The sequence below is a fragment of the Aotus nancymaae genome, unplaced genomic scaffold (assembly GCF_030222135.1).
Source record: "Aotus nancymaae isolate 86718 unplaced genomic scaffold, 86718_ANA_hifiasm-v0.15.2.pri h1tg000053l, whole genome shotgun sequence".
NCBI lineage: Eukaryota > Metazoa > Chordata > Mammalia > Primates > Aotidae > Aotus > Aotus nancymaae.
The window spans coordinates 32,358,857-32,374,912 of record NW_026988467.1 but is presented as its reverse complement, the minus strand read 5'-3'; the positions used below and the strand labels follow the sequence as shown (position 1 = coordinate 32,374,912).

Sequence of the window (16,056 nt, the reverse complement as noted above, 5' to 3'; positions counted from 1 at the left end):
TCAGAGAACATGTTGCCTTCATGTGCATCAGTGACTATTAACCAAGTCAGAGTTCTTGGTTTTGGGGATCTCTTCTCCCTTCAGCCTAATTCCCTCAGGTTAGTTCCAAAATCCTAGAAGCTCACCAGAAGACTTGAGCATTGGTCCGGGTTATCTGACTTCTGTTGTTGGATCAAAATAAGAGGGTAGGCCAGGCGCAGTAGCTCATGCCAGTAATCCAGCACTTTGGGAGGATCACCTGAGGCCAGGAGTTCAAGACCAGCATGGCCAAGTGGGGAAACCGTATCGCTACTAAAAATACAAAAAACTTATTCGGGTGTGGTGGTGCATGTTTGTAATCCCAGCTACTGGAGGCTGAGGCGTGAGAATTGCTTGAACCTGGAAGGCAGAAGTTACAGTGAGCTGAGATAGTACCACTGCACTCCAGCCTGGGCAACACAGCAAGACTCTGTTACCAAAAAAAAAAAAAGAAAAGAAAAGAAAAAGAAAAAGTAAGAGGGTAGTCTAGTATAGTGCTTCTCCAACGTTAATGTACATACCCTTAGGATCTTGTTAAAAGACAGATTCTGTCAACATGGACAAAGCAGAGAAATAAATAAATAAATAAATAAATAAATAAATAAAGGGATTCTGACTCAGTCAGTATGGGTGGAACCTGAAATCTGGATTTTAAACAAGCTCAGGTAATGCCTATCCCGTGACCACACTTTTTGAGTAGCATTGGACAAGACAATGAAGCAGTAAGCAGTAGTTTCTCATTCAGTATTTGGCCAGTATATACTAAACAAAATACAGCCCAGTGATTCTGCATTCGTATTCTATAACTTAGCATTACTATTCCTTCTTTAGTTGCAGAAGTCCACATATAAAAGTATGACAAATATTGGGGCTAAAACTTTTTCAAAAGGAACACATTAATCATTGGAGAAGCAGGATTTATATTATAGGTAATATTTATCACCAGTTTGTGTAGAATAAAGTACATATATATCTTCAGGTCACTTGGGACTCCAGCTCTAGACGACAGGGGAAGAGAAATTAAGAGAACATGAGTGTGAGTATCTAAAATCTCTGTCCTGTACGAACTAATTACTTATTAAACAGTAAATTCAGCTTGTCTCTTCCTGGCAGCCCTGAAAGAACATGAGAGTAGGATGGGGGATAAGGAGATTAACTTAGCAGGTAAGAATGAGGCCTCTATTTCACAGGAGAACTACCTCATATCTTCTCAGAATGTCAATTTTCCCAACTTCAAAATGAAAAAACAGACATCTGATGATCAGCATGCAGGTAATACACAATGCCCATTCCACAGCATTACTTGGCAATCTCACCTCTAGGGGAAGGTAGGTATGCTTTTGTTCCTGGCCAACTTGTAGGCAGGGCAGATGGGGATACTTGAGCTGCAGGTTATATTTCTGCTTGAAATACTGTGCCACTGTGCACTCCACAGTCTGTCCACTCTCCAGCTGTAAGGGGAATCTATTTGGAAGAAAGGAAGGAAGGAGGTGTCATAATCCAGCATTCAGTCCCACTTCTCTAGACCCACAAACATGGGAAGCCCCAGACGTTTTCCTTTTTTATTTAGCCCCAATATGATGCACAGGAAGGAAGTCCCAGACTTTGCTTCATCCTATCCAACTTCTTTGAGCATTGCCACTCATGGGAAAACAGGTCATACAGGGCTCCAAGAGAGAAGCCAAAGTTTTGAGCGGCAAGTTCCACAAAAGTAAGGACACTATCTGACTCATTTATTTCTAATGTTAAGCATAAAGCCTGACACAGAGTAGACACTCATAGTCCAGTGTAGCCTAAGGTCAAGAATGGGGATGGAATCAACGACAGCTTCCCCAAGGAGCCCAGGAGCCTAGCTTTCTTTTTCAAGAGAAATAATTTGAGAGAAATTCTAACATTCACCTAACCCTAACAGGAATCAGAGTACACACCTGCTCTAAAGGACCAAGAAGGCAAGGAGATCAAGAAGGTAAAAATGGTAGGGAGAGTATCAACAGATCAGAGAAGGTTGAGGAAGGATGCCAAATTCCCACAGCTTATCTTCAAAAACAGGGCCAGTCACCAAGGCTCATTCTCAGGGCCAATGGGGGAGGAAGGGAAAGATAATGAGTCTGAAATCTCAGCCCTTCTCCGCCAACAAAGTATGGCTCAGCACCCCTGCCAACTTACGTCTGATGGCTAGCAGGGCGACGGGTAACATTACACACGCGGTATTTCCTCTTCATCTGTCCACAGTGGGTCACTTCCACCTTCAGGCCTGAGATACACACACTGCTTGTCAGGACTAAAATTGGTTGCTCACGTGCCCAGGCTTGAGTCCCCTGAGCATACCCCAAGAGGATTTCCTCTTAGGGCTAAAGTGGCGCTGTTTCCCTTCCCCTCCTGTTGGGTCCTCACCCTTGATCTCCTTGGTGAAGCGAACGCGCTGAGAGTCCGTGAGGGGCTTGGGCTGCTCATCTATGTTCCTGATGTCCAGCACCTCACACATGAACTCAATCACTGGCTGTGCCTTATAGAAGGCAGTGGCTGAGACTGTGGGGACAGGGTAAGAATAGCTCAGCTCAGGTTCTGTCTTCCAGAATACATGAAGGCACAACAATTTATACCCTCTTCCTTATAGGGCATTGGGATGGGGGCAGGGGGTGCCAGGGCTGTAGGAATTAGACTAGGAGTGTGGTTGCAGAGCTGGGAGGGATGAGGCTGGGAGTGTGGTCACTGGACTTGGGGTGCCCCTGGCTCCATAGCTCTCCCCACTCACCATCAATGTTGAGCATCATCTTCCACATGGCAGGGCGCACAGACTGGTGAAAGCCGAACCAGACCTCGCGCCCACCCCCCAGCGGGTGGTAGTAGCCCTCAGGCGGTGAGAAGAAGGAGCGGCCCACAGGGGTGTACCTGGCAGGGACAGGCAGAGAACTGGTCCCTCGGGCACAGGCCCCCACCCTGTGAGGCATCCTGGGCACGGAGGAGCCCTGGCCTGAAAGGCAGGACACCAGGGCTTTAATGCCAGCTCTGATGCTTTACCAGTTGTATGACTGACCTTGTGCAAGTTTCTACCTTCTCTCTGCCCTGCAGGGACAGATGGGATGAGGCCCAAAAATACCTAAGAAATTCAGGGCCAGGGCTTTAAACCATCTAAATGTAAATACATACTTGCCTGGCAAGTGGTAGGGCTCAAATAATTTTTTTTTGAATGGCACACTGTGGGACCTTAGTATGTGCTTCCCCTCCTCCCCTGACAGCAGTTCTGCCAACACTAGTAGCCCAGATACTAACTACACCCAATACCTCATGGATGCCAGGTGCCTCATGGCCACATCCAGGGCTTGCACAGACTCCAAGGGAACAGGGATCTGGCCACTGACCAGGGCTTCATGCAGCATTCGCCAGCTCACAATGGCTAGCCATTTGATGGAGACCTTAAAGATTCGATCCTTCCCTTCCCCAGGGATTGTCACCTCAAAGTCGACCTTCAGGAGGGTGAGAGAAAGGGGTGAAGGATTGCCATTGCTCTGCCAGAATGACCCAACTCCATGGATTTGCTGAGAATATACTCTTCAAGTTGATAGGGGCTTATAATGAAGACTCCAGAGTAAGTCCAGCCCCTTAGGTTCTAGCCACCTTGATTCAGTGCTTCTGTTCCTCTCAACTACCTCTCAGCCTAGCAGGCCTTTAGGTCTATTTTAAGTCTAATCTCAATCTGTTTAGGACACAGACAGGCATGTGACAGATTAAATAAACATCAGCACCTACCCCCCCCCACCCTAAAATATACTTTCTCAGCACAAAAGATGAAAAGGATCTCTGGACCACCAGACTCCAAAGAGGCTTACATGAGATTGGTTCTACCCCAGACCCCTGACACAGGCCTAGCCTGACTCCCAACCTTACCCGTTCGTTGCCAATGGGCAGTGCTGTGACAGTGTAAATGTTCTTCTTTCCATCATACACAGGCTTGCGATCACCAAAGATCTGAGGCTTGAAATGCTGGACCATGTATTCCACCACTTCCCTGTGGGGGACAGGAGTGGCCTGTGGAAGCTGAGAGACTACCACCACTTCAAGCTTTTGGAAGTAATAAAGTCCAGGCAATGTCTCATCTATTATATTCACTCCTAATATCTACTCTATGACAGTGCTTCTCAAACTTTAACATTCCTGTGAATCACCTGGACATTTTATTAAAATGTAGCTTCTGATTCAGCAGGTCTAGAGTAAACCCTGAAATTCTACATTTCTAACATGCTCCCAAGTGACGCTGCTGGTCCTCAGATCACCAAGGTTCTAATGGACCCAAAAGACTGGTGTGAGTGCCTTCTGAGAAGAGGGGGAGGCTGGAGGGAAAAAGGCTTGACTCCAGGGCCTATCAAGAATCAGGAATAGGACTAGGTATGGTGGCTCACCCTGTAATCCCAGTACTTTGGGCAGCCGAAGCAGGAGGATCACTTAAGCGTAGGAGCTTAAGGCTAGCCTAGGCAACAGAGTGAGACCCTAACGTATGAAAAAAAAAATTTTTTTTTTTAATTAGTTGGGTATGATAGCATGTGCCTATAGTCCCAGTTGCTTGGGAGACTAAGGCAGGATGATTACCTGAGGCTGGGAGTTTGGGGTTACAGTGAGCTATAATCACACCACTGCACTCCAGCCTTTGGGAGGCCAAGGCATGGAGTTCGTTTGAGCTCCTGAGTTTGAGACCAGCCTGGGGAACACGGAGAAACTCTGTCACTACAAAAAATACAAAAATTAGTCAGGCATGGTAGTGTGCAGCAGTCCCAGCTACTCAGGAGGCTGAGGTGGGAGAATCACTGGAGCCTGAGAGGCAGAGGTTACAGTGAGCTGAGATCATGGCACTGAACTCCATCCTGGGTGACAGAGCCAGATCTCGTCTCAAAAAATTAAAACAGGCCGGCTTCGGTGGCTCACACCTGTAATCTCAGCACTTTGGGAGGCTGAGGGGGGCAGTTCACAAGGTCAGGAGTTCAAGACTAGCTGACCAATATGGTGAAACCCCGTCTCTAGTAAAAATACAAAAATTACCTGGGCATGATGGCACACGCCTGTGGTCCCAGATCCTCAGGAGGCTGAAGCAGGAGAATCGCTTGAACCTGGGAGGCGGAGGTTGCAGTGAACTGAAATCACACCACTGCACTCCAGCCTAGGTGACAGAGTGAGACTCCATCTCAAAAAAACAAAAAAAAAAAGTTAAAACAAAAAAATGAGGAACAGAATCTAGGCTGCTCCAATCTCCAATCCCAGATCTGATAAGCAAAAAAGGTAGAAGGGATCTGAACTGGAAATAGAAACAAACTGGAAGAAAAATCTCATCTCTTACCATCTCTTACTTCCTGTTCTCTGACACTTAGACCCCAGGGTGTCCATTATTCCTTCAAAATTCCAGTTTATCTAACCAACTGACCTCCACAGTTTCTAAATCAAAGCTCTTATATACTACTGGATAAAAACACTCAAAATGGTGTATTAGAAGCAATTGTGATCATGTGGTGTCAATCCCAATTAGGCTTCAGTGCTGCCTAGCAATCTTTTTCATGTCCCCAATTACTTCTATCCCTCCTAGACCATATAGACTATGTAGAACTTTCTCCACTCTCCTCTAACTCCAGAACCCATTCCTGTCTCCTATCAGGAAGCAGCTCTAATATCTGAAAAAAGCATAGGCTAGTACACAAGGCCAACCTCGAGTTCCCAGATATATACACAAACGTATTTATATGTGTGGGCATCAATTTTTCTCCTTTCCTCTTAGGCTCAAAATGCCCCTTCCATATATTATTTTTAAACATATGAAAATATATCCAACTTCCCTTATTAGAAAAAATACAATTTAAAATTAGACCAAGATCAGAATGCCAAAGACCAAAAAAATCTGAACTATTACATTGGTGTAGGTATAGGAAACAGACATTCTGATGCCTTATTGATGGGAGCATAAGTGGGTACAATTTACCTGTAAAAAAAATGTTGCAATAACTGAAAACTCTGAAATGTATTAGGCCAGCAGTCCCATGTCTAACAATTTATCCTATAAATACACTCATACTTGAGTGCAAAAATGTATCTCTATATAATAATATTCAACAGTTTCATTTTTGTAGCAGAATTTAGACTCAAATGTTCCTCAATAGATTTATTATGTAAGTTATATTACAGTCACTCAACCTATGCAAAAGAATGAGGCAGATCCATATGTGCTGGTATGCAACATCTTCAAAAATATATTGATTCAGTGGAAAAATGCAAAGTACGGAACAATGTATAAAGAACCCTAAGTTTTGGGTGTTTAAAAATGTTACATATGTATATATGCCTGCATATGTGTAGAAAAGTATATAGAAGCATATTCAAGAATGGTAACAATTGGCTGGGCACAGTAGCTCATGCCTGTAATCCCAGCACTTTGGGAGACAGAGGCGGGGGGATCGCTTGAGGTCAGAAGATCAAGACGAGCCTGGGCAACACAGTGAAACACAATCTCTACTAAAAATACTAAAATTAGCTTGGTCTGATGGCGAGTGCCTGTAATCCCAGCTACTCGGGAGGCTAAGGCAGGAGAATTGCTTGAACCCAGGAGGCAGAGGATGTAGTGAGCCGAGATTGCACCACTGCACTCTGGTCTGGGTGACAGAGTGAAACTCCATCTCATAAAAAAAAGAATGGTAACAATTGGTCAGGAGTGGCTTACACCTATAATCCTAGCACTTTGGGAGGCCTAGGTAGGCAGATCACTTGAGGTCAGGAGTTTGAGACCAGCCTGGCCAACGTGGTGAAACCCTATCTCTACTAAAAATACCAAAAAATTAGCTGGGCATGGTGGCAGGCACCTATAGTCCCAGTTACTTAGGAGGCTAAGGCAGGAGAATTGCTTGCCTGTCATCCTAGCTACTCAGGAGGCAGAGGGTGAAGTGATCTAAAATGGAACAACTGCACTCCAGCCTGGGCAACAGAGGCAGACTCTGTCTCAGAAAAAATAAAAAATAAAAAAAAAAGAATGGCAACAATTAATGGTACTGGGGGATTAGAGACCAGGGTAGTAAGGAGACATTTTTCACTGCTATTCTTTTTGTAATACCTGAATTTTTTTATACTATACATATAGTTTTCAAATAATAAAAAATTAATTAATTAAAGAAATATCACAGAGGCCGGGTGCGGTGGCTCACGCCTGTAATCCCAACACTTTTGGAGGCTGAGGCGGGCAGATCACCTGAGGTAAGGTGTTCAAGACCAGACTGGCCAATGTGATGAATCCCTGTCTCTACTAAAACTACAAAAAAATTAGCCGGTGGCAGGCACCTCTAATCCCAGCTACTCAGGAAGCTGAGACAGGAGAATTGCTTGAACCTGGGAGATAGAGGTTGCAGTGAGCCAAGATTGCACCATTGTACTCCAGCCTTGCCAATTAAGAGAAAACTCCGTCTCAAAAAAAAAAAAAGAAAGAAAGAAAGAAATATCAATCACTTCCTCTAAATGAGGCTAATCCCTCCAACTGTGCATCCTACAATGTCCTTCTGCCTCATCAAGGACATCCCATTCATTTCTCCCCTCTGTCCCATACTTTTAACCTCTCCATTTTCACTAGCTCCTTCTCCTTAATCTGTAAACATACCCATGTCTCATTCTTTAAAACGCTTTATTCATTCAACTAATACTGAAATGTAGTAGGCACTGTACTTATTTCTGTACTCAGTGTAGTTAGATTAACTAGCTCAACTACTCTGCTGAGATTGCTCTGGCAAAAGCCACTAATAATCTTCTAATAGCAAAGTCCAGTGATATTTTTCAGCATTTACCCTACTTGGCATCTCTCCTTCAAAAACTTCCTTAGATTTGGTGATACCACCCTTTACTGGTTTTTCTTTTACCTTTATGGCCCCTCTTTCAAGGTTGGTGTCTTTCAGACTTGGTGGCTTAGGTGTGCATCACTTACCGGTTGACTCTACGGGGACACTTATCCGGCTTGATGTCCACCTCGTAGTGGTACACGTCGATTTTAGGGATGTCCACCTCAAAGTAATTGGCCAGGAGCTTGATTGGTTTCCCCACAGTGCCAATGCCAGGCCGTCGAGGCGCCTGAAACACCTGCTGCAGGGGGGGCAGGTAAGCGCCCGCAGCTACAAGACAAAGAGGCTGGTGAGGGTAAAGTCTGGCAATCTCCTAACTACTCTTATCAGAGAAGGAACAAGGCCTCCCAGAACAGGAACACCAGAGTATAAAGAATGCCTCTTTCCTGCCACCCATTTCAGCCAAGGGCTTCCAGGGGACATCCCAAGGTGATGTGTGTTTTTGAGTTTTTTTAAAAATCTCTCTCCAGTTACTATTTTAAATTCATTAAGTTAACATGTAATAAGTTCCTATTGCATGTTAAACAGAGACTAAATCTGGCTCCTAGTAAAAAAAACCCTTTCTTTCTTCTGCTAGAGTAAGATATTTGTCTCCACCAGGTATCTAGCAGACCAAGAATTCCCTATTCTCTGCAAGCCAGATGCTCACTCCATTCATCATCATGCTGAACACAAAATGGCATAACCTTGATGTTCCTTTATAGGTGGGCAGGAAGAAGATCCCAGAAGGCCAGGCTGGCGAGGGCAGGGTCAGTGTTTGAGACAGGATTAAGGCAAATGAATGGTGAGAGTTGGAGAGAAGGAAAAGGAGAAAAGACTCAAAGGACAGAGTTTGGAGACTAAGGAAAAGAGAAAGGGGGCTGGAGAAGAGGACAGAGCTGGAGGTCACAAAAGAAAAAGGCCAGGAGAAGAAGAGAAGGCTGGAGTCGAGGGGCAGGCTAAAGAGGTTAAGGTTGGAAGCTCAGGCAGGAAGAAACAAAGCTGCATTTGGGGAGACAATGATAAAAAAGCTTGAATAAAGAAAGAACTAAGGCGTTTGGGAAGAAGAGGTGGCAATTAGAATGCTGGAGAAGAGACACTTTCTCTGGGAAGAACACAGGATTCTCTCCCTGCCCCGCAGATCCTTCCACACAGAAGGTCCAGACAGCAGTAGAAGAGATCAATTTCAAGATAGAGGGGGCCCTTGGGAAAGGAATAGGGTAGGGCCAGCTCCAGCTACTTTACCCTCTTTTGCCAGTCTGGCTGCTGCCTCCAGTCTTATTTTCTAGCTAGGGGGGAAGAGAGAAGAAAAGGGAATATGCCTTTGTCCTCAGCTCTTGTTCTTGGCAGTAGAGAACCAGCCCAGGTGGGAGGAGAGGGATAAACCAGCCCAGAACCTCCCATTACCAGACCTCTGCTTTCACAGTCCGACTAGCTAGGGGGATGTGGCATATCCTCAGCTGGGGGTCAGGAAGAGGTCAGAACCATTCATGGGAGGGGCAGTTTCCCAAAGCTAAGCTGCTCTGTTTCCCTCTAACCACCTGTCAAGCCCAGTCCCACTCTGCAGACAGGGAAACAGAGGCCCAGCCTGGATGCAAAAGGTCTCTTCAGAAATCAGCTACGTGGTGAAGTGAAAGAGGTTTACTCACACCTAGCTGCCTACCTCAGAAAGTGCTGGACAGAAATTGCACAGAAGCTCACAGACAGACACGCATTCCCATCACACACATCCAAACACACTCTTAGACCTTGGCAGTTTACGCTTATACACATATCCTTCACTGCCCTAGACTGAGTTGTTCAAAGGCAGGGAATGTATCTGCCTTGGTTACTGCTTAATCTCGTGTCTGGCACACATGCAGGAAGTATTCAACATACTGATATGAAATGAATGAACAAACATATCCATAGACACACCACAAAAACACACAACCACACAAACACACGAACACCTGCAATTGCCCAGAAACAATTATAAACACTATACAGGACAAATGCACATTTGTGGGTGTAGCCAGTAAGAGACATCCTTTCCCTCCCCAAATTCTTATATTCCATTCACCTCCTTCTCCTTCCAGACTGAATCATCATTTTGGGCCTTGGGAGAAAGACAACCCCTTGAGCTGGGAGCTAGTTAGAAATGATGGGGGATGGGACAGACACCCTAGCCTCAAAGCCTTCTCTTCCCCAGAAACCCGACTACATACCAGACATAGCCTTAGAGCACCTTCCTCTCCAAGGAGGCTTTGGGAAAACAGGGGAGCCCACACCCCCACTTCATCTCCAAACTAGGAAAGACAGCAGGAAGCAGGCACCTCTCTCCCATTCCATCCCTCTGAAAGCCTAACAACAGCACAGAGTCTCCTCCCCGCCCCCCTTACCCCAGCTTTTAGTCTGAGAAAGGGAGACACTTCCCTTCAGACCCAGACAGGGACAGACGGCCACTTTGTGATGCAGATGAGGGCCCCAGCACAGAGGACAAAGCTTGGGCCTAGGGGGAAGGGGGCGGGGCCCTTCTCTTCAGACAAAAGCAAGGAGGGAGGGGCCCTGAAAAGGACACTCCCCCTCCCCCATCCCCAAGGAGCCCAGAGAAGGAAAAGTAACAGAGCTGAAAGCCCTGGCTCAGGATTCCTTTCCTGCAGTTCTGAGGCCTACACACCTCCCAAAGAGCCAAGAGTGCCTATTCAAAAGATACAAATTCAAGGTTAGGTTAGGTTAGCTGGTGGGTAAGCAAAGACTAACAGGCCAATCTCTCCAAAAAGGATCTGTCCCATGTGAGTATACACTTTATTAAATATCCACATATGTGCTTAACCATTTATGTTCACACTTGAATGTGACTTGATTCAATTAACAAACATGTATTCTGTGTCAGGGCCTATACACTAAGCACTTGCTAGTTCTACAAATAAACGAGACACCGCTTCTACCCTCAGGGAGCGCCAGTCCAGTGTAAGTGCTTAGAACACACCGGAGCACAGAAGGCAGACCTGGGCATATGCCTAGTGAGGTTTTTTTGTTTTTTTTTTTTTTTTGAGTTTTTTGTTTGTTTTTTACGCAATGCTTTAGTTTTCTGTATCATGTCCTTAGGCCGCCCCGGGATACCACTCCAGCTTCTTACAAGAGAACAGTCTGGACCTAGGAAGGAGGCAGTTATGGGGCCCCTCAAGCTGCAGCTTCCAGATTGAATCTCAATTATACCTTTCACTGAGGCAAAGCCTGTCCCACTAGGCTTTTCCCAAGGCTATGGCTGACTCCAAACACCAGGTTCTAGTTCCTTTCCTAGAAGCTTATTTTTTGTAGCAAATTTTTTAAAAGTCAAATTTTCTTTCTTTCTTTTTTTTTTTTTGAGACGGAGTTTCGCTCTTGTTACCCAGGCTGGAGTGCAATGGCGCGATCTCAGCTCACCACAACCTCCGCCTCCTGGGTTCAGGCAATTCTCCTGCCTCAGCCTCCTGAGTAGCCAGGATTACAGGCACGCGCCACCATGCTCAGCTAATTTTTTGTATTTTTAGTAGAGACGGGGTTTCACCATGTTGACCAGGATGGTCTTGATCTCTTGACCTCATGATCCACCCACCTCGGCCTCCCAAAGTGCTGGGATTACAAGCGTGAGCCACCGCGCCCGGCAAAAAATCAAATTTTCATCACTCCAGAGCCCATTAGGAATTCATCAGGATAAAAATCATTAGTCTAGAACAGGTACCAGCACCCAGCAATCCATCCTCAATGACCCACCCCACTACTCTACTCCACCGGTTGTTGTAAATAGTCCCCAGCCTTGCAAAACAGGAGTTCCTGGGATGGAGAGAAAGGCCTGACAGAGAGGAAGTACTCAAGTCAGTTGCTCCCTACGCTTATCCTTAGGACTACACAGCCTATACAAGGTTGGCTGTTGAGGGAAAACAGTCACTAAGTACTTATAGATCACTAAATGGATAACTTGAGTGAAGTGGTAGGAGCTAGTACCTTGGGAGGGTTGGGGGGAGTTAGGTCTGCTACAAAAGACAAAATCATTTCCACTACAAAAGTAATGAAGTTCATGTCCCAAATGGAAATTTGATTCCCATCCCCAGATCAAATGTAAGGAAGTGGTGAGAGATGACCTAAAGGATTCCCAGGTCCAGACTGCCCATCCCATCACAGGGTAAGAAACTTAAGACACAAAAGGTATCACCACCCCAAAGCCCATCCTGAGGACTCCAGTTTTCTTAAGACAGTCCTGCCTCAGTTTATCCTCTGTTCCTATGTCTTTTTCTCCTCATTGCCTGTAAATAAGAAGTTAAGGCTATCACCTGGGCCTCACCAGTGTGAAGGCTATAAACTCCTCCAGACTCCAACTTGTTTGTAGGGTTTAGATCTTGGCTCTAAACACAGCCCTGATAGTTTCTGGGGAGTGGGGAGAGGAAAACGGAAAGATCCAGTGTAAGATAGGAGCCATGAAAATATTAAGAAATATTATAATAAATGTTATAAATGTAGACTGTAACCTCAACAGACAATTCAATGGAAAAGGCCATTATCTTTGGATTAAAAACTACCATCTCTACTCAGTATTGGACCAGAAACTTACAAACCAAGTAGACAAGTCCTTCCAGGTAGCCCCTGTCCTGTCCTTGATTCCTCAGTAACCAATACCTTTCCTAAGGCCTATCTTCAGGAGGACCCACCTTCAGAACATTATTTGGGTCCCAGACTTTACTGTGGCAGAACAATGCACTTTGGCAGCTTCCCTCAACCCATTCTTGGCAAACTGTGACTGAGGGGCTTCAGGGCCAAATGTCAGAGCCCCTAAAATAGGTGAGGAGACCATAACCATTTGGACTCTGCCAACATAACCCAAGACAGAATGCACCCCATCAGCGCGCTCCTTTTTCCAAGCCAAACAGGGCGGGGGAGAGATGGGGGTATTCGGACAGCCACGCCCCCACCACATCAGGCAGCCCCTTCCAGCTGCCACCTCCGCGCATGCTCCGGAGGCTCCGCTCCTACTCCCCAGACTCAGGGGGGGAATCCCGGGACCTGGTCCCCACCCACCGCCCCCCTGACCCTCACCCCCACGTCAGGCCCGGCTGGGGCGGAGCTCACAGTCCAGCTCTGGCGCCTTCTCCCAAGAGACACTAGCCTATCCCAGCCCAGCGGAGCCCCCGCCCCCGACATGCGGTAGGTCCAGGCCCATCTGTGTTGCCCCCTCCTCTCCTGGACACCTGGAGCCCGTCCCCTGCCACCTGCCGGGCCTCTCCGTAGGCCTCCCCGGATGTCTGGGAGTCCTTCCGCGCGTGCAGGCCCTTCTCCAGGATTACTTCCAACCCGCAGGACTGCATACAGCCTCCTTGGACAAACAGCCCCCATCTCAGGGCTCTCTTCACATGGTTCTCCCCCGGAACTGCACACAGCCTCCTTCAAACTGGGCCCCCATCATGTGAGAGCCTTATCCTCACTCAGGAGCGCTTCCCTCACTTGGAAACCACGCTTTTCATGCGGGAGCCTCCGATCCTTGGAGCATGCACCGTTACCCCTCCCAGGGGCCCTTACCTGCTCCCGAGGGTCCCGCTTCCATCCCATATACCCGTGCGGAGGTCAGGCGGCCCGGAGACTATGAAGTCCAGCGTGAGGGGCCTAGGTACCCCGCACTCTCGCTGCTCGGGTTCCCGGGCCGGGCTCGGCTCCCCAACCAAGCCCGGCCGCTCGCGCCACCGCCCCCGCAGCCTCCGTTGCCGCCGCCGCCGCGGAGCCTGCAGTAGCTCCCCCTGCGAGCGCCCGGCCAGCTGCCAGTGCGCAGGCGCGACCGCCAGGCCCAGGAGGCGGACCGGAACGAGTCAAGCGGGGCGCTCCGACAGCAACAAAGGCCAATGGAGAGGGGCGGGGGCACCAGGGACCGGAGGCAGCGGCCCCTGGCGGTCACCCGTCGCCATGCAGCCCGGTGGGAGGGCTCCGGTAGAGGTGCCTTGGAACCTCGCAGTGGCATAAGTGGGGCGGGACGGAGGGCCACCCCGCCACAGCAGCCTTCGGCCCTGTGTCTTTTCCCCAAATAGGTCCCTCCAAACCCACACACAGCCCTTGCCCTTCGCAACGAGCCGCGCGCACATTATGCGAACCCCACCTCATTCCCAGGCCCCCTTGCACTCCAGTACCCCATCACCCAGGGGCCCTGCCTCCCACCTCTCCTCCCAGTCACCCTCATCCTTCAAGCCTTGTCTGCAAAGCGACTGCCTCTGTGAAGTGTTCCTCCGTCCCTAGTCACTGAACTCACTGACACCAGCCCCTCTTCCAGGCCGTGTACTGGAGGCTGAGACCACAGATAAGTAAGAGAGCCTGCCTACCCTGGAAGATGTCACAGTTTGAACTTAAGTGCGGCTATAGAGCTCTGTCGGACCTGGGAAGCACCTGCCTCCACTTCTCATCTACACCTCATGCCTGAACTCTGTCAGTCTGCTTCTGCCTTTACCACGTCACTTAAATGACTTTTGGGGTTGAAATCCAAAGGATACTTTTCAATTATTTCTCTGCAGCATCTGACACTGTGCCTCTACTTCCCTTCTGAGCCTTCTACTTGGCTGACACATCTTCTGTAGTCTCCTATTGCCTTAGTCCTTTTCAGTCTTTTTAAAGGACCTCTTTTGCTTTTGCCTCATTAACTGTTCACTGTGGTTCCAAACCCAGCTCTCTTCTCATTCCACTCTCCACCCTCCCCTTGAAGGTCTCATCCACTCTTAGGGCCCAACTATCCTTCTAAATCTCTATTTCCGACCATGTCTTAGACTCCCATTTCCAAGTGTCTGCTGGACAGCTCCACCTGAGTATCCTACCAGCACTTCAAATTTAAGAAGTCCAAACCAAACACTTTATCTTTCACTCACAAACATACTTGCCCTGTGCTTCCTATCTCAGTGAATAGCACCTTAATGTCAGAAATGACAGTTTCTCTATCCCTTGTTCTTTCCCCCTATTCAGCTGTTCACCATGTCTTGACATGTTTACTTTCTGAACTGCTCTCACATGATTCGCTGCCATTCTGATGGTTTCTTATGCTGGTACAGACCCTTTTCATATCTCACCAGAAGTATCACAACCACTTCCTTGCTAGTCTCAAAGTTTCTGGGAACCCTCATTTTCCCTCCTATTTGGTCTGCTCTGCTACAGTGATAGGCTGGGTAAGAGACCCAGCTCAAACATCAATTTCCTATAAACTCATACATTTTTTTTTTTTTTTTTTTTTTTGAGACAGAGTCTCGCTCTATCACCAGGCTGGAGTGCAGTGGCACGATCCTGGCTCACTGCAACTTCCGTTTTCTGGTTTCAAGCAATTCTTCTGCCTCAGCCTCCCAAGTAGCTGGGACTACAGGCATGCACCACCACGCCTGGCTAATTTTTTGTACTTTTTTTTAGTAGAGACGGGGTTTCACCATGTTGGCCAGGATGGTCTTGATCTCTTGACCTCGTGATCCGCCCGCCTCAGCCTCCCAAAGTGCTGGGATTACAGGCTTGAGCCACCATGCCGGGCCAAAAATGTGCATTTCTAACAAGTTTCCAGACAAGGCTGATGCTTCTGATCTGGGGACCATACTTTAAGAATTACTGCTCTATATGCAAAGAGGTGAAGAACAAAGACTCTGGAGCCAAATAGTCTTGTTTTCAATACTGGCCCTGCATTTACTAGACATGTAATATTAGGCACATTATTTAACTTCTCCAGGTCTCAGTTTCTTCCTCTTTAAAATGGCAGTGGTAATAGTACCTACCTCATTGGGCTGTTGTGAAGATTAAATGAGTTAACACATAAAAACACTTTAGTGGCCGGGCACAGTAGCTCATGCCTATAAACCCAGCACTTTGGGAGGCCAAGGCGTGCAGATCACCTGAGGTCAGGGGTTCGAGACCAGCCTGACCAACATGGTGAAACCCCAGCTCTACTAAAAATACAAAAATTAGCTGGGCATAATGGCACATGCCTGTAGTCCCAGCTCCTCAAGAGGCTGAGGCATGAGAATCTCGTGAACCTGGGAGGCAGAGGTTTCGGTGAGCCAAGATCATACCACTACACTCCAGCCTGGGGCAACAAAGTGAGACTCTGTCTCAAAAAACAAAACAAAATAAAAATACTTTACAACAGTGCCTAAAAAGAATGCAAGCAAAGTATCAGCTGCTATTATAATCATTACTTGCCTCTCACACTATATTCTTTTTTCGAGACAGGGCATTA

General features: G+C 47.3%; 1 protein-coding gene across 3 annotated transcripts in view; it reads right to left on the bottom strand.

Annotated features, from left to right (window-relative positions):
- Positions 1 to 13,533, bottom strand: part of AGO1 (argonaute RISC component 1) — a 46,056-nt gene extending 32,523 nt beyond the window's left edge. For 2 of the 3 annotated variants that reach the window (XM_012439775.2, XM_012439783.2), the window contains exons 1-8: positions 13,389 to 13,533; positions 7,961 to 8,144; positions 3,907 to 4,027; positions 3,304 to 3,485; positions 2,774 to 2,910; positions 2,413 to 2,547; positions 2,185 to 2,272; positions 1,335 to 1,482 (exon numbers count right to left, since the gene is read on the bottom strand). In XM_012439775.2, the coding sequence (XP_012295198.1) occupies positions 1,335 to 1,482; positions 2,185 to 2,272; positions 2,413 to 2,547; positions 2,774 to 2,910; positions 3,304 to 3,485; positions 3,907 to 4,027; positions 7,961 to 8,144; positions 13,389 to 13,413 (1,020 nt within the window). In that variant the 5' untranslated portion in view covers positions 13,414 to 13,533. Of the gene's footprint in view, positions 1 to 1,334; positions 1,483 to 2,184; positions 2,273 to 2,412; positions 2,548 to 2,773; positions 2,911 to 3,303; positions 3,486 to 3,906; positions 4,028 to 7,960; positions 8,145 to 13,388 lie in introns of those variants that run through there. The other variant, XM_012439801.2, reaches the window with a different exon arrangement.
- Positions 13,534 to 16,056: the final 2,523 nt, after the last annotated feature.